This window comes from Chinchilla lanigera, unplaced genomic scaffold (genome assembly GCF_000276665.1).
Source record: "Chinchilla lanigera isolate Chin_1 unplaced genomic scaffold, ChiLan1.0 scaffold00028, whole genome shotgun sequence".
Taxonomy (NCBI): Eukaryota; Metazoa; Chordata; class Mammalia; order Rodentia; family Chinchillidae; genus Chinchilla; species Chinchilla lanigera.
This window is the reverse complement of record NW_004955429.1, coordinates 17,147,948-17,164,888: the sequence shown is the minus strand read 5'-3', so window position 1 is coordinate 17,164,888 and position 16,941 is coordinate 17,147,948. Positions and strand designations below refer to the sequence as shown.

The 16,941-nt window shown below is 61.5% G+C and overlaps 1 protein-coding gene across 7 annotated transcripts in view; it reads left to right on the top strand.

The window, feature by feature from the left end:
- Grip2 (glutamate receptor interacting protein 2) overlaps positions 1–16,941 on the top strand; it is a 45,028-nt gene that overhangs the window by 12,659 nt on the left and 15,428 nt on the right. For 3 of the 7 annotated variants that reach the window (XM_013515425.1, XM_013515426.1, XM_013515428.1), the window contains exons 1-5: positions 4,731–4,907; positions 15,211–15,291; positions 15,388–15,523; positions 15,858–16,003; positions 16,440–16,526. In XM_013515425.1, the coding sequence (XP_013370879.1) occupies positions 4,853–4,907; positions 15,211–15,291; positions 15,388–15,523; positions 15,858–16,003; positions 16,440–16,526 (505 nt within the window). In that variant the 5' untranslated portion in view covers positions 4,731–4,852. Of the gene's footprint in view, positions 1–4,729; positions 4,908–9,366; positions 9,618–15,210; positions 15,292–15,387; positions 15,524–15,857; positions 16,004–16,439; positions 16,527–16,941 lie in introns of those variants that run through there. The other 4 variants (XM_005387067.2, XM_013515427.1, XM_013515423.1 and 1 more) reach the window with 4 other exon arrangements.

Below are 16,941 nucleotides of genomic sequence, written 5' to 3'. Positions count from 1 at the left end.
CATCACCTGTTCCCTGGCGGCGGCCCTGAGAGCCCACATGCCAGGAGCACCTGTGGCGTGGTGTGGCTTTCCTCAGGTGGCCAGCCCGTCTGCTCCCTGCCTGGCCGCCCCCAGGGACTGGGAGGCCAGAAGGCAGGGGCCTCCTGGTGCTCTGTGAGGCCGCTCGGTGGCAGCATTCCCGCTTCAGTTCGGGGGACTGTGACACACAGTTGGGCTGCCCCTGTGACCGGGTGAGGCTCGAGGCCCACTGAGTGCTGAGTTCTGCTTCCAGAAAAGCAGTCCCCTGCCGGCGTGCTGGACACCCCCCTTCCCTGTACCCACAGGTGCCCTGGGGGCCATCCCAGCCATCTGTCACCCTTCCTTCTGTCCTGTGACAGATACCAGAGGCAGTGACAGACAGGAGGGAGGCAGTGTCCGGCAGACCCGAGGCTGTGGTCCCGCAAGCAGCAGACAGTGCACCGGACCTCATGGCCTTAGGAAGCAGAGAGGGACAGGGCCAATGTCCCACTGTCCCCTACCAGGGTACAACAGGGGGGGGGCTTGAGACCTCCCCGGCCCCGTCTCCCGAGGGTGCCACCACCTGGCCACGGCTCTGCAGGTTAGGACCAGACTGCGGCATGGAGTCCTCAGTCAGTACTTCGTAGCATCAACGGAAAACTGAGGCACAACCTGCTGGACCCCAGAGCACCAGCTCCTAACCCAGAGAGGTGCAGCTCTCTGCGCAGTGCCATGCACAGCCCATGGCTCCCGTTCCCTGCCCAGCACCGTCACCATCCGCGCCGTGCCCAGGGCCTCCTCCTATCCTTCGGCCGGGGCACAGCCTTAGGTCACAGGTCACACCGCATCCTCAGGAGGCCGCGACCTCCCTGCCTCTCCCACCATCTCCAGCCTGTGCTGCCCGAGCCCCCAGGCCCCTGCCCAGTCCTCCTGGGGCGTACATTTTGATTTCTCTTCCACTGCCCTCAGCACCTGTGTTGGTTACAGTGGCAGTGCCAGCCCCTCCTAGCAAACCACGGATCCCTAAGTCACTCACAGGGTCCGGGGCCCACCCACCATGCTCCCCGACTCACACGCCTTTGTTCTCTGTCCTCGGCAGTGGTCTGTTCCCCTTGCCCCCGCTCTGATGATCACCTGTGACACAGCTGCGTCTGCCCGGGGGTCACTGATGTGTTCCTCTGTCCCCAACTCTTGTCCCTTCCCTGGGATTTGAAGCTGGGTCTGCCTTGGGCCATCACTCGGGTGTCCAGGCTTCTGTTCTCCTCGAGCTCTGAGTGTCACCCTGGGCCGCTGAGTGGGGTCTGTGCCAGCCCCTCTTCCCTCAGCATGGCCCCTGGGGCTCCAAGCCCCGTCACTTCCCCGCGAGTGCGGCAGTCACCTCCTTTGTGTTGATGGAGAGCGAGCGGGCCTGAGAGGTCCGAGGGGCCGCCGGGTTCTCTCCTGAGCCCTTTACCACTAGGGGAGCTCTGCAGATTCTTGGTCGCTCTCCTCTTGCAGCTCAGCCAGCCCAGATCTGGAGCGCAGGGCTGGCCGTGCTCCCCGCTCTCCTTCCGGCAGAGGTCACCATTGGCCGGGCTCCTTTGGGGCAAACAACCTGGGTTTGGAGAAACAGCTCACTGTGCCCTGCTACCCCTCTCGCACTGGGTTACTGCTTTGCCAGGGGGCGGCTGTGGCTTCTTTGTGGCCCCCTGTCACTCACCCCTCTCCTGAACATGGGTTGTGTCGCCTGGTTCCGTTCCCTCGAGGTGAGCACTTCTGCCTGCCTGGATGGCACAGAGCAGGAGGCACCCGGCCCTTCCTGCCCCTGCAGAGTCTCCTTTAGGTCCCAGGGCAGGGCGAGCAGCAGGCAGAAATGTCACCGAGGCCCAGGAGGGAGGGAGGCAGGGTGCAGGTAGGGGCACAGCAGTGCGGCACAGGTTCCTGCCCCCCTCCTGGGTTTCCCTCGCCCCATTTTCTGGCCCCTGTGAATGCTTCTGAGGGTGCTCAGTCCTGTGTTTGAGTCCCGGCCTGGCCACCTCTATGGCTGTGTGGCCTTGGGTGACAGGAGGGCCCTCTCCGGGCCCCGGACCACAGGAGTGAGGACGCTGTAATGGGTTCCAGGGCTGCTGCGCGATCGCCCCCTGTTGGGTTGACTTTCCCCTGCACTGTCAGTGCCATGGTGAGCTCCAGGCTCAGTCCAAGCCTCTGCTCCCCGGCAGAGCCCCTCGCCCCGTAGCCTCCGGCGCGGTCCTGCGGACCCGGGGGCACTCGGCGTGGCGCAGGCCAGGCCCTGGCCACTTACTGCAGGGCGGCTCTGGAGCAGGGGATGAGGCTCCCAGGCGGCGGGCTGAGGCTGCGGAGCAGAGCTTCGGATCTGGAGAGGCTGGGCTGCAACAGGGAGCAGAGTGCCTGCGGGCCCATCTGCATACAGAGCTTTACTCGGGCAGCACCGTCCTCTGCCACTGCAAACAAGCATGGGGTCAAGCGTCTGCGTCCTAGTCCTTGCAGCATGACTGACTGTCCCCACAAATGGGCAGGAGCTGGGGGCAGCCCGTCCTCGCGGACCCGGCGGCAGACTCCGCCCCACAGACCACCCCCAGCTGGGACCTCAGACCGACTCAGCCTCATGGAGCTGTGGTCCCGGGGTATCTCGCCTTTGAGCCTCATTTTCTTCATTGGTCAGGTGGGGGCTTCAGGGCCTCCCTGGGGTGCTGAGGGTTAGAGAGGAATTCATGAAGGGCTACAGAGCCCCCATTTTCCTGGCTCAATGCCCATTCCCAGGCTTGGGGCCCAACCCCTGCCGAGCAGTCCTAGCACAGAGCCATTGCCTGTCAGGACTGAGCACCCAGTGTGTGTAGCCCTGACTCAGGGCCCTGTGCAGCTGTCACCCGCACAGCCCGGCAGGAAAACCAAGGCCCAGTGGGGAGGGAGCTGGGCTTGAACCCAGGTGTATCTCCCGTACTGCTGTGTGGTGGGAGGTTGTGGCCTCTCTTCTGCCCTCAGTCCTATGTCCTTTGTCCCCACGAGGAGCTGGGAGCCTTCGTGTCTCTCCCCAGCATCCCTGGTGGCCCCAAGAGCCTCTGCTTCCTAGCAGAGTCTGTGGTTGGCAAAAACAGCGGCAAGGCTGGGAGGAAGGAGGCTGGCAGGAGGCTGAGGCAGGAGGCCTCCACTTCCCTCAGATCGCCTCGCCCTGGGTCTCTCGCAACCTAACTTCAGGTGTGTGTCAGATGCATGTATCACCTGCCACAGGGGTATGGAAGAAAGGCTGGGGGTGCAGGGGCCGGGGGTCCTGTCTCAGTCTTCCCAGGGGCAAAGAGCTCAGGAGGTCGGAGAGGGGCTGCTGGGTGCCAGGTGAGTTCACTGAGCTTTTGTCAAGCACACATGTGGTCCTCTCAGCCCCCCTAGGCCATAAAAGGGGGCTGGCATGGAGGCCGGGCGTGAAGAGGTTCCAGTGGCTCAGGCCACACTGGTGTCTCTGTCTGAGGCCTGGCGTGGGGCTGTCAGCTGGGACACAGGGCAGCAGACCCTGTCGTCGTCCTGTAGCCTGACCTCGGGGGCAAGAGGACAGTCCCAGCGATGTATGAAACGTGACAGTAGCCAGGGCCTCTGTCACCTGTGGTCACTGGGGCCAGGATTCCGAAATGGCAGTGGTATAACTTGTATATCGTGGCATGGTCACTGAGCGTGTTCAGGAATAAACACCTCTTGGCTTAGTTTGTGGTCCGAGAGGCACGGACCTCAGCCCATGCGTCGCCTTTGGCCCCAAGCATTCACTGTCTGATCCCACCAGGCTCCGACTCCTCTCGTGCCTCTTAGGTGGCTGAGGCGGCACAGCGTGGTGGGCTGGCCCTGTCCTGGGACACTCCTCTGCTGCCCTGTGATGATGCCGTTAGGGACCACAGGACACTCGCAGTCTTGGCCACAAGCTGAGACCATGAAGACCGCAGCTTGTGTTTTTTTCTGTGCAGCCAGGGACTTAGAGTGGCTTCTGCTAAACCTATGGCCCCCACCTGGGCTGCAGACACCCAAAGGGTGACCAGAGGTGGAGCCACGCCTGCCTTTTGCTTGGTAAACGCCGGTCCCTCCTCCCACAGAGTGCAGGGCAGCTTGGGCTTGTGGCCCCTCAGGATCACAGTCACCCATGCCCAGAGGAGTCACCGTTGCAGGGAACCCAGTCACCTCGGACTTCGGCAGAGCAGCAGTGACTGCGACACCCCGGTCAGGAGGAGTCCGTCTGAGTTATGGAAATCCGGAGATCCACGCCCACCCCAGCGCTCCAGGAAGTGGTTTTGTTTGCACAATCTTCTTTGTCAGAGCCCCCTCCAGCCCCTCAGGCTGGCCCCCCACCCCAGCTTCTCTCCCCCTAATCAAAGCCTGTCCTCCAACGTGCGCTTTTGTTTAAATTTCCATTCTCACTAAAACTGGGACCCGCGTCTGCCGTGACCGGTGTACTTCCCCGCCCTGGGTGCGGGCACAGGAATCAGCCCGCGCGGGGTAGTGCTGTGTGGGCCCTTCCTGGATACAGGCAGGTGGCTGCAGACAGTCCATCCCAGGTGGCGGGAAGGGGCTGCGCCCAGGAGGGCAGGCGGTGTGGGTCACAGCAGCGGGTGTGGTGAGTGCTTTCTGGGGAAGAGGACTTGGGGCCCACTGGCCCTCACAGCCAAGGCTGCATGGAGTGGGAGGAGGGCAGAGATGGCAGACGCGGCTCCGCTCAGCTCCGGAGGGAGGACGGTCTATTTTAGCAACCCGGGAGGGCGGGGGGGATGGAGGAGGGAGGCGGTGCGGGGCTTCGGTGCGGCAGCTGGGCTCCTGTGCCACTGCGGAGGCTGCGGAGACCCCTTCTGCCCGACCTGCCCGACCCGCAGGCAGCAGGACGATGCTGGCGGTGTCGCTCAAGTGGAGGCTGGGCGTGGCCAGGCGGAGGCCCAAAGGTACAGTGATGGGCGGGAGCTGGCGAAGAAGTCCCAGATTTGGGTCAGGGTCCCCTGACCCGTGCTGTGCTGTGCCCCTGTCCCTGTCCCTGTCCCTCGGTCTCTTTGTCTGGGCTGCTACCTCTCTGCCTCTTTCCCGCTCTCGCTCGGTTCCTGTCCTGTCCTCTCTGTCCTCACCGCCTGTCCTTGTTCTCCTGGGCTCCTTTCCTGGTCTCTGTCCCTCTGGTGTCGCTCCATTAGCATCCCTGCAGGGGCCTGGGCGGCCTGGGGGAAGGTGCTGGGCCCCCAGCCGGGGACCCCAGGCCTCGCAGTGCCTACTGCCTACCCGGGCAGGTGAGGGGCAGGGTGGATTTGCAAGCTCTGTGCTGCAGGCTGTGAACTAAGAATAACCCCGACTGGCAGGAGCAGGCTTGGGTGTTAACGTTGTACTGCTGCACACGGGAGGTCGCCCTGCCCTATCCTGATGGTGTAGGAGGAAATCAAGGCACAGAGAGTTTAAGCCGCTTACCCGAGGCAGCACAGCAGACCCTTGCTAGCCGGTTCCCGCTGGGAGCAGGCAGCTGCCCCGGGCTGCCCTCCTGGGTCTGTGGCCCCTGGGCAGGGCATGCACTGGCCCCCAGCACCCCGGCAGTTACAAGTCTGTGCAATGAGGTGTTTCCTGTCTTCTTTTTCAAAATATGAACGTTTCAATGCCTGGGACCCCTTTCCCTGGCTCCCGCCACATGGTTAATCTTTCCTGGGTGAGACCCCAAGTTCCGTCCACACCTCATGATTGCTTTTAGGGTCGCAGGCTGCATTGAGGTTTGAAGTTTGAGGGTCCTGCTGGAGCTGACAGAAGGAAGCAGTGGCTCTGCTTGAGAGGTCAGGGCAGCTGTGAGGGTGGAGTCGCTAAGGAGAAGTAGGGGTTTACTGGGGAAGGAAGAGGGAGAACTGCTTGTGTCGATGCCTGGGAGCTTGGAAGCGCTCCCTGCAGGACCAGAGAGACCTGCAGTCAGCACGGGGGTGTGGGGGGGAGGCGGGGCCGGGCATTGGAAGAGGAGAGTGCGGTGGGGCTGGGACTCACAGGAAGCTCTGAGGCCAGAACGGAGGCTGCTTTGAGTGCAGGGCGGTGTCAATTTGATCTGCAGGCCAAGAGGACTCCGGGACCCCAACCCTGTCCCCACACTTAGGGTCACATGGGCCCCACCCCCAGCCCATCCTCCCATGCCACAGTGTCCTGGGCCAGGGACCCAGGGACCCAGGGACCTGTCCCCGCTCCCCTCCGCAACTCGCGCCAGTGGCTTGATCCTGGCAGCCTGCAGAACTCCGGCTGGTTCTTCCCTCCCTGATCTAGTGGCTGCTGTGTACACTTGGAGCGGGTGTGGCCGGTCAGCTGACTCTCCCCCCTGGCATTGGGGGAAACTGAGGCCCCAGAGGAAGCGGCTCCCCAAGGCCTTCCCCGGAAAAAGGAGAGACGGAGTAGGGCTCCCTGGCCACTCTGCCCTCGGCCCCTCCCCAGGGGCTTGGTGGAGTTGTCGAGGCTGTGTCTCCTGCTCCGCTTCATGCCTGGCCCCTTGCTGTTCCCCTAGTCCCTTTTGCAGAGCCACGAGGCCAGGCAAGGTGGGTGGACAGAGCCAGCCCTGCTCCAGCACCCTGGGGTGCTGTCCTCGCCCCTGCCCAGGTCCCATGCCCGGCTCTGGCTGTGTCTGTGGCCGGGTGGCCAGCGACGTGGCATCCTCCTGCCCCCCTCGCCTGTCTGCGGGGGCTCTGCGGCCCCCTCCCTCTCAAGTGGTCACTGTGCCTCCTGGCCTCGGTTTTCCCTCTGTGTCTGGCTGTGGTCCTCGGCGGGGGCCCCCCTTCCTCCCACTCACTCTCGGGCCACCCTGCCTCTCGGCTGCGCCTGCCCGCTGTGTCTGGCAGAGGCGCAGGTGACTCACTGCAGATGTGCCGCCAGAGACGGCAGCAGCCATGTGACCCGGGCAATGTTGGGCCAGGTTCAGGCATCCTGCAAGTGGCTTGGGGGCCTCAGGGCCGCTGCAGTCCAGGCTGGGATAGAGGTGCAGCCTCCTCCCCGGACCCACTAGGCTGCTCACATGGGAGCCTGCAGCCGCTTCTCCCAGCTGCCGGCCAGCAGGGACCAGGCTGGGACTCAGGCCTCTGAGAGGCAATGTGTCCCTCTGCTCTTGGCCCTGCTCCTCTCCTGTGCCCCAGATGTGCCTATGACCTCCCTCTGGACTTCCCTTCAGGTTCTGTGCCTCCGCAGTGCTCCGAGCTCCATACACATCTGAGGTCGAGGGCCGGGACTTGGGTGCCAGGAAGGGACAGAGACATATAAGCACTGCCTTTGACACTTTGGGGACCCCTTTGATCAAAAGGACACCTCAGGACATGTTGGAATCCTACCAAGTTGTGGTCAGTTTGCCCACAGCCCTCACAGGACTCTCATGGTCAGCTTGGAGGAAACTGAGGCACAGAGCTGGAAGGGACCTGGATTTCAGGCCTCCTGCTTCTGAGGACCTGGCCTATCTCTTCCCCAAGTCCCTGGCCCTGTGCTGTCCTGTTCTCCCTCCACCGCTCAGACACTTTGTCTGGTGCACGTCCCCTGGGAACCTCTGCCAGCTCTCCTGTGCACTAGATCACAGGTCTGTCTGCTGGGTGCCTGCTGCCCCTCTGCACAGCTGAGTTTCCACAGGTACTGGGTGCTTGGTAAACATTCTCTGATAGCCAGGTGTGGCAGCACAGGTCTGTGATAATCCCAGCGCTCAGGAGGTTAAGGCAGGAGGATGGTGAGTTCCAGGCCCCCTGGGCTACATAGTGAGATCTTGTCTCAGAAATAAAAGCAACTCGGAGGCTGAGGCAGGAGGATCATTGTGAATTCAAGACAAGTCTAGGCTACAAAGTGAGCTCAAGGCCAACCTGAACTGCATATCGAGACCCTGTCTCAAAAAGACCTAAAAAAAAGAAAACCAAAACTACATGTTCGTGCGGGTAAGGGAGCTGGAGCAGGGCCATGGCCACCCTCACCCCGTGTTGTCCTCAGTGTTCTGCTCATCCTTATGGGAGCAGCCTGCCACCAGCACTGTAGTGGTCCCTACATGACCAGCCAAGCCCTGGATGGTGGCAGCGGGACCCACCTGGCTTGGTGAGACTTGGCTGGCACCCAATAGATGCCGGAGACAGGCAGTACATGCAGGAAGAAGGCGGCACTAATTCTCCAACCTGGGAACTCTGGGGAGGCTTGAGATTGTCCTGCCTCAGCCTCCAGAGACTAGTTGGAGTCATAGGAGTCACCACCATGCCCAACTTGAATCTGCACCACCCACAGGTGCCACTAATGCTGGTCCTGGGGCTGTGCTTGTCTGGCATCCCTGCCTGGCCCGTCTCGGTCCTGCCCGTCCTGCCTCTGTGGGCCTCTGTGTGGAGCTGCACCCCCTGCTGTGGCCTCCCCGCCCCCTGCTCCTTCCTGCCCTTCAGCATGTCAGGCTCTAGAGCTGCTCCCCAGGGAGCCAGGACGGAGCGTCCCCACCCCTCTGCACCCAAAGCCCCCAGGTGAGCAGCCCCGGGCAGGGCAGGCCGCTTAGCCTCTTCGCGTGGAGTCTCGGATGTAGATCTTGTCTCATTCCAAAACCACAGTGTGGGTGAAATTAGATGGAAGTGAGCAGCCAGGTATTGGGAATTGGCAGATCCGGAACTGCCACACAAAGCCCATAATCCTCCGTGACCTTTCCCTGGCTCCGCGCCTGCAAAGGTAAATTTCAGGCGAATCCTGGGGCCAGACTCAGCTTCCCGTTTGCCAGGACAGAGGTGGTGGCTCCGTGCACCCCAGCTGAGCCCAGCACCTCCCCGGCCCGAGAGAAGACTCCAGCACGTGGGTCCCGGGCTTCTGAGCGGACCCGAAGCCTCTTGCCCCGGTGCTGGGCAGCACATACCCCTGCCGGTGCCCCCCGCCTCCCATGGCCTGGGTCCCCTGCACCTGTGCTGCAGCCAGGGGTACACTGGGCTATTGCATGGCTTGATACTGTCCCTGCAAGTCCTGGCGTCACCGTCACTGCCGTCTCCGCAGGCACCTGAGTGACTCCTGGCCCTTGGCTGGTGGGTGGGGACAGATGAGGAGGGGGCAAGGGGTTAGAGGAGACCCGCGTGTCCCTGGGATCAGTGGTCAGGGCTGTGGCCGGCTGAGCAGAGGGGCAGCTGCCAGCTGTGGCTGGAGGGGACCAGCTGCCCTTGCCTGTCAGGCGCAAAGGCTAGCACCCTTGATCTTCACCAAAAGCTGGTGGACACTGGTGCAGAGGCTGCCAGCACCCTGCCTGGGCCAGCTCACAGGAGAAACTGGTCCTGGGGGAGCTCCTAGGGGGGCCAGTGGGACCTGGGGAGGGGCCAGGCTGGCTTGTCCCAGGCACCACTATGCTTTGCCCTGGATCCTGCGCCGCCCTAAGTTACCACGTTCGGATGACGCTCATACCCCTTTCTGATGTCCCAGGGCCAGGCAAGCGCCTGCAGGAGCCGTCCGCACTGCCTGCCCACACTGCACATCCGCACTGGGCATCCACACTCCCGTCCCAAGTACTGAGGACGGCGAGTCCCCTTTAAGCAGAGAGCCGCCGCCTGGGAGCTCTGTCCCTCCCCTAGCCCCTCCCTGGGGACAGGGACAGCGACACTGCAGGCCGAGGTGGGCCACAAGGACCAGCAGCATGCTGTGCGGGCTGCGTGGCGAGCCCCCTGGAACGGAGGGTAGGTCATGCCCAGGCACAGGCAGAGGGGCAGGGGGCGGTGACAGGCGGCGACAGCTGGCACTCTGGTCCTGCAGCTGCTGCCCAGAGACAGGATGGGGTGGCTGGAGCAGGCTGTCTTCCCAGGGGCCGGGGCTTGGGGAGGGGTCAAGCACACTGTAGGCGCAGGGAAGGGAGGCTGGGTGTCCCCAGGGGCTCAGAGGGCTCAAGGGGCTCTGTGTGCACCCCAGGGTGGGTGCCAGGCCAGACGGGTGCAGGGAGCTGAGGGGACTCGTGAGGGGCCCAGTGCCTCAGAGAGGGCCAGTATGGCTGCTCCCTCCTCTGTCCATCTGTCTTTCTGGCCTTGGTCTGACCGCCAAGGGAGGCCACTCTGCCTTCACACCTGGGTCCCACCCTGCCTGGTGCCTCCACCTTTGGCATAGCTGCTCCCAGAGGGGAAACTGAGGCTGAGGAGGGCAGGCTGAGATATTGGGGCCCAGGGGAACTGTGGGGACAGAGGCAGGACTTAGCCAGACCCAGGGCAGTCACTCAACCGTCATGACCCCCGAAGTCATGCACTTTATCCTCCCCATTTTGCAGCTGGGGAGACTGAGGCACTGGTTGTCGGCGTCTTGTCTGTCACACAACAGGCTGGGATGCCCTCGCTCACGATATGGGGCTGTGATCAAAGGCACTGCCTTCCTGGCCCGGGCACCCCATCCTTCCAGCTCAGAGCCCATGAAGGGTTAGTGCCCAGGACCACACCCTACCCTGGCTTGGGCCATGAACAGGCCCTCCCAGCCCCCAACGGGCACCTGTGCCCATGGCAGGGAGCTTGCTGAGAGCCAGATGTGACGCCAGCTCCCATGACCACACTCCAGGCCTCTCTGGGCCTCACTGGTGTCTTCTCTCTTTGATGACTTCCTGAACCCCAGCTTCACCCACATGGCCCCATTTGGCCTCCTCTCTAGGCCCTAGAACCTGGTGATCACACCTGCCTCAGCTGATGTGGCTGGAGGTTGGTCTGAAAAGCCCCAAACTGGAGCTTCAGGCACTGTGGGATCCAGGTGCTCAGATGCCGTCACTAGGGCGCTGGGCTGGCTATCCAGCTTGGCCTGGTCACAGGCCTCCCTGGAGCCCAAGGGGGGTTGGGCCTGGGCATGGGATGGCTTTGCAGTGTGGCCGCCCTGCTCGGATGCTGCTGGGGTCCTTCCTCAGCCCACACCCTCCCCCAAGGACCCTGTTCACCTCCACCACCCGAAGAGCCCTGCTGGGTGCATGGTGTCTGTCTGCGGAGCGACCCCTGGCTCCTGTGGGGCTGTGGCCCGGAGCTCAGGGCGGTGGCTGTGTGTCTCTCTGTCAGGCTCTGCCCTTCCTGTCCCCTGGCCATCAGTGCCTCCTCCCTGCATCCGCTCTCTGGTGAGAATGGGAACTGAGCTCAAGCCAGACCCTGGGCACCCTCGTGCCAGGCAGTGTCCCCTTTCCTGACATGGAGGCAGGAAGCAGACAGGACGTGCAAGTGTGAAGGCAGCAGGGCCTGACTCGGGGGGTCCCGGAGCGCCGGAGGAACAGGCCTGGGGCAGCGCCTCATTGATGGCTCCTGGAAGGGGAGTCTTCCAGGGGGCGCTTACAGCACCCTCCTGGCCCCGTGGGGCTGGGACTCCCCTGGAGGCCACCGCCTGCCTGTCTGGAGGGAGACCAGGGTGAGGAGCAGCTGGGGGGGAGGATTTCCATACCTCTTCTCACATCTTTGTGCCTTGGTCTCCCTGTCTGTGACATGGGCACAGTCAGGAGCACTTGTGCGGCTCTCAGGGCCCTCAGGATGAGCTGTCACCTTGTGTCTACCCGCAGAGGGCTGCTTCCACCCCCTACGCATCCCTGTCCCGGTGCCATGGGTAGAGGGTGTTGGCAGCTGGGAGACCCCCAGGTTGCTAGGGTTGCACAGCTGAGGGTTCCACTGCCACAGGGAAGATCCTTTCACTCTGTCCTGGGCAGGGGCTATGCAAGGAACCTCATAGGGGGCCACACGGCCCAGGAAAATCTTGGCTCTGCCACCAATGGACTGTGTGCTCCTGAACAGTTCCCTCGACCCCTCTGTGCCTTGGTTTCCTCATCTGTAACGTGGGGATGATGGTGGCTTCTAGCACTTAGGATGACCATAAGGATAACATGCTAATAATCTCGAAGGTCTTACACCAAGGCCTGGGTCCACATTCTGTTGGCCCTTACCTCTCAATGTTACTTAACTCCTCTGTGCTCAATTTCTCCACCTGGAAAATGGGAATGGTTCTATCACCTCAAAAGCAGTGAGGAATCAATGAAATTGAGCCTTGGAAGCACACGGGACAAGCCCCATGCTTATCAAAGGTGTGGATGTGGTGGAGACCAGGGAAAGCCTTCACACACCCAGTGTCATGGTGTGTCCAGCAACCTGCTTCTCAGGAGCTAAACCTGAGGCTCAGAGAGAAGTGACTGTTTCATCCCCAGCACCTGGGATGGATCTGGCCAGGTTGCCCGGCCACAAGCTCAGATCCTCCTGCCTCAGCCTGTGCCTTGGGACCACAAGCATGGGTCATTGCTGGCCCTCGAGTAGCCCTGCTGATGACAGCTGTCGTGCTGTCCAGGAAGCCTGTAGGCGCTCATCCTGTCGGGGCCCCTCTTTCCTCAATGCCTCTCCTTACAGCAGTGGAGCCAGGCTTGGGCAGTGCCCGCCCCTGCCCTTGCCTAGGCAGGACCCTGGCACGGCTGCCTGGCAGCCACCAACTTCCTTTTCCTTTGTCAGAGCTCAGTGCCCCCTGGGGACCCAGAGAGAGAGGCCAATCACAAAGCCAACAACGCTGGAGAAACGAGTGACAGAGGATCCCACCCAGCCCCCGCCAGAGCGGGGCAGAAGGGCTGGGGTCTGCACGGACTGTGTCCTCCCTTCCTTGTCCCGGCACCCAGCCCGCGCTGCCCGGCTGTGGAAGCCGATCTCCCTCCAAGCGAGTTCTTGCAGGATGTGGATGAAGGCGAAGCTTTAATTGCCCGTTGCTGGAAGGAGACAGGGAAAAAAAAAAAAAAAAAAAAAAAAACGGATAAAAATATCTCTGTTTTTTTATGCACGTTTCCAGCTGAAAATCGGTGGGAAAGCTGTTTTTGAAAAGCCTTCATCTCTAAGCATATAATTACCAGGTCCCAGAACGAATGCATGAGCAGGAGAGTGTACGCAGGACCTGGAGGGGGGTGAACCCATGGTTTCTATAAATAATCACCCTAATGTCTCGGCCAGCTGCCCTCAGGGAGGGGCGGCCCCCATGCTACAGACAGGGGTGGAAATGCCAGTCCCACATCCAGTGGGTGGTTCTGATTCTGCTTGGAGCTTGAGTTGAGTGCTACCTCAGTTTCCCCACCCAGGGAGTCTTGAAAGGAGGCACTTTTCAGGATCTTGAATACCCAGACACCTGCCGCCGAAGAAGCTGGGAGCAAACTCTGGAAGCAGAGATGTGACCCTGCAAAGATCCCATCCCCCTGGCAGCCCGCGCCCTGCCAGGTGATAGCTCAACCCTGCAGTCCCACGCACCTGGCCCGGACTGTTCTCTTGTTGTTGCAACCAGGGCTCAGGGGTCCCTGGTCCTCACCTGCTCCCTGGGGTTCCCCAGCCTGTCTGGGGTGAGTTTGGGCCTCAGTTTCCCTGCCCTTCCTGAGAGATGACCCTGGCCTCGCCACATACAGGGATTTGGGGCTGGACTGCCTTGCTGGCCCCACGCTGATGGGATGCTGGCACTGTAGCTTCTGCTGGGAGGCCCATGCAGCAGCCTTGCAGGTGTGCACGGGCTTTGATCTCAGTACTCAGGGGTCCCCTGGGGCTTGGGAAGTGGCTCTGGCGGCTGTTCTGGAAGGGCTGTGCTTAGCGGCGTGTCACCCACATATAAGGGGGTGCTCCTGGGAGCAGGGTCTGAGGCAGACTGAGCCAGGACAGCCCCCGGAGCCTAGATGCCTTTGGGCTTTCTTGTGGTGTGTTTACTGATTATCGGTTTTGCAGTTGGGGCAGAGTGAAGGTGGGGGACACAGGGCCAAGCCCCATCCCTTACCCAGCCGGAGCCCTACCCCTTACGAGAGCCCTGCCCTGGCTGCACAGCAGAGCTTCTCTTGGTGTGACATTGCTGCCTTAGAGGACATTCATCTGTGTTTGAATTCGATCCTTCTGTTGTCACAGGTGCTCCTGGCATCTGTGGTAGGAGGCTGGGGTGCTGCTGACTGTCCTGCCGTGTAGAGGTTTAGAAATTGTCTTGGTGCGGTGGAGAGACGTGGCAGATGTGCCCCCCTCCACCAGCTGGGCCTGGGCCCACAGGCTGTTCTGTTCCTGGCTGGTGAGCCTGTCTAGTTGCCCATGCTAGGGAAGATCTGGTTTCTCTGCAGCTGGGAGCAGGGACCAGGCCAGGAAGGGGCCTGGCTGAGCATCAGGGTCTCTGAGCTTGGGGTTGAGTCAGGAGCTGGTGACACCTGATGGGAGAGGAGGCCTCAAGAAGCTGCGTGTACAGGTGGCCTGGTGCACAGGTGGCCTGATGGAGTGTGCACAAGCACAGGGTAGCAGGAGTGAACCCAAGGCCTCTTTGCTGAGCTCCATTCCAGGTCCTTTCCTTTCCTTTCCTTTCCTTTCCTTTCCTTTCCTTTCCTTTCCTTTCCTTTCCTTTCCTTTCCTTTTCTTTTCTTTTTCTTTCCTTTTCTTTTCTTTCTTTTCTTTTCTTTTTTTTAAAATTTTGAAACAGAGTCTCACTAAGTCCCTAAATTGCCCAGCCTGGGTTTAAACTTGTGATCTTCCTGCCTCAGCCTCTCACAGTGCTGGGATGGTGGGCCTGTGCCACTGTACCTGGCTGTACTTTTCTGATATTTGAAATAGATGAAAAACTTCCTAGTAACTTAAAAACCCCCAAAGACAGAATTCACTGCAGGTTAGACACATCCCAGAGAGAGGGCAAGGGATTGAGGAAACCCGGGGGTGAGGGGGGCTCTGGATTGTGGAGGTGGAGAGCACCTCTCCCAGGGGAGCTGGCCTGTCCCCTTGGGGCGCCATGGAGGTCAGAGGACATGGCTCACATACCACAATGTGCCCACCCCATGAGGTCACGGTCCCGGGTCTGCTCAGGACCCTGGTACAGCACCACTTCTCGGCACATCAGCACCTGCGTGTGTGTGTGTGCGTGTGTGTGTTCATGTGTGTGTGCATGTGTGTGTGTGTGTGTGAGAGAGAGAGAGAGCCCCTGTCCGGGCAGGCATGCAAGCACATCCCCAAGAAGAGCTAGCACACCTGGATCTCATTTGGGACCGTGCAATGCCTGGCTATGTGGCAAGGGTGCAACTTGTCTTATCTGGGCCTTGGCTTCCTAATCTGTAAGGTGGGGTCATTTCAGCAGCCCTGGGTGTCTGGCATTTGACTGCAGGGCAGCTGTGACATCTGGGGTGCGGTGGACACCCACAGGGCCACTCAGCGAGAAGAGTGCAGCCTTCCTGGGACCGGCCCTCCAGGACCCAGCCCAGGCCCAGGGTGCTGGCAGAGAGGGACCTGTTGCGCAGCCCTGGGAGAGTCCTGGGGCCAGGCTGGAGGACCGAGACTTAGGGTGACTCTGTCTCCACAGACGACCGGCCTTATTGCAAAGGCGGCCAGGACGTGGGTGGCGGTGAAGGGGCCCTGGTCTGCCGCAGACAGAGCATCCCAGGTATGGCCTCCTTGTCCCTGCCTCCCGTGTGTCCTCTGTCTGGCCCTGGCTACCCTGCCTCATTGCCCGCTCACCAGCCATCTTCACCTCCGGCAGAGGAGTGCCGTGGCGTCACTGTGGTGGAGCTGACCAAGAGCGAGGGCAGCACGCTGGGCCTGACCGTTTCAGGTGGCACCGACAAGGATGGGAAGCCCAGGGTCTCCAGCCTCAAGCCCGGGGGGCTCGCGGCCAGGTGAGCGGCGGAGTGGGCAGCAGACCAGGCTGAGCATGTGACTGAAGCAGGAAGGGTCTGTTCCTGGCCTCAGCGTCTCCGAGGTCCAGAGCCCAGCACTCCGCACACACCTTTGCTGCACCGTTCCCTCTCCTGGGGCCTGTTCCCTGCGGCTGGTCCTCTCCGTGAGACACAAGCCGCTGTTCCCCTGGGAAGTCCCGTGGCTGTCCCCTGGACCAGTGAATGGCCTCTCCAAGCCTCTGTAGAATGAGAATCAGAAGCTGTCAGGGGTCCCAGGTGGCAGGTATGGATGCCAGTCCTGGGCCACCAGTCACCATGTGCCGGCCTCACGCAGGAGTGACCTGCTGACCGTGGGCGACCACATCCGGTCGGTGAACGGCATCCGCCTGGCCCGGCTGCGCCACGACGAGATTGTCGCCCTGCTGAGGAACGTGGGGGAGCGCGTGGTGCTGGAGGTGGAGTATGAGCTGCCCCCGCCCGGTGGGTGCCTCGCCTCGGAGGCCGGGCCAGGGCCGTGCCAGGCGGGGGCGGGGAGGTGCGCACGCTGTCACCTGGAGGCTGCGAGGCCCAGCCTGGCTGTGGCTCTTCCCAGCACAGGGAGGTCTGGGGGCCCCGGCCGGGGGTCATCCTTGTCCTGCTTGGAAGCCGCAGCCTTGGGGTCTGAATTCTCAGTGTTACTCTCAGGCCTGGCCCAGTCTAGCCACAGATTCGAGCCCAAGGCTGCCTGGCGCTTGGGAGTGAATGGGGCCCTCCCCTCCCTTGGCAGGTGAAGCAGGCATAGGGCGAGGGTTCCTCGACGCCCCCCACATCCCACCGTTTCTGAGGCTGATCACCCAGCGCTCCTGGGATGGGCTTTGGGAACAGCTGCCAGCGTGGGCACTTGCGAGAGACTCACGGGTCTCCCTCTGCTCCGCAGCTCCAGAGAACAACCCCAGGATCGTCTCAAAGACAGTGGACGTCTCCCTCTACAAGGAGGGCAACAGCTTTGGCTTCGTCCTCCGAGGTCAGTGTGGGAACTGCTTGACTCAGGGGACAAGGACTGGCTAATGTGGACTCTGTGTATGTTGGGCTTTGCTTCCTACTCTAAAGAACCCTGAACTATTAAGTGAAGTGTTCAGGGCTTAGGGGAATGAGAAAGGTCCTGATACCGACCAGGAATGGGGAAACCACTGCTGAGACTGAAACCAAGTTTGGAGCTGCCTAGCAATCAGGGCAAAAAGGGAAATAAGACGAGATCTCAGGGAAGAAAGAGAGATTTGAGTGCTGGGTCTTGTTCCTTTTCCTATCTCTGGGTAAGTTACAGTTGGTGTCTCTGGATACGTCCATGAGTAGCAAGGACAAGGAGTCAGGCAGGTGTCCTTGAGGGAATTTCTTAGGGGCTGACTGGGCTGTGGGCAGAGGGGAAGGGGTATGAAGAT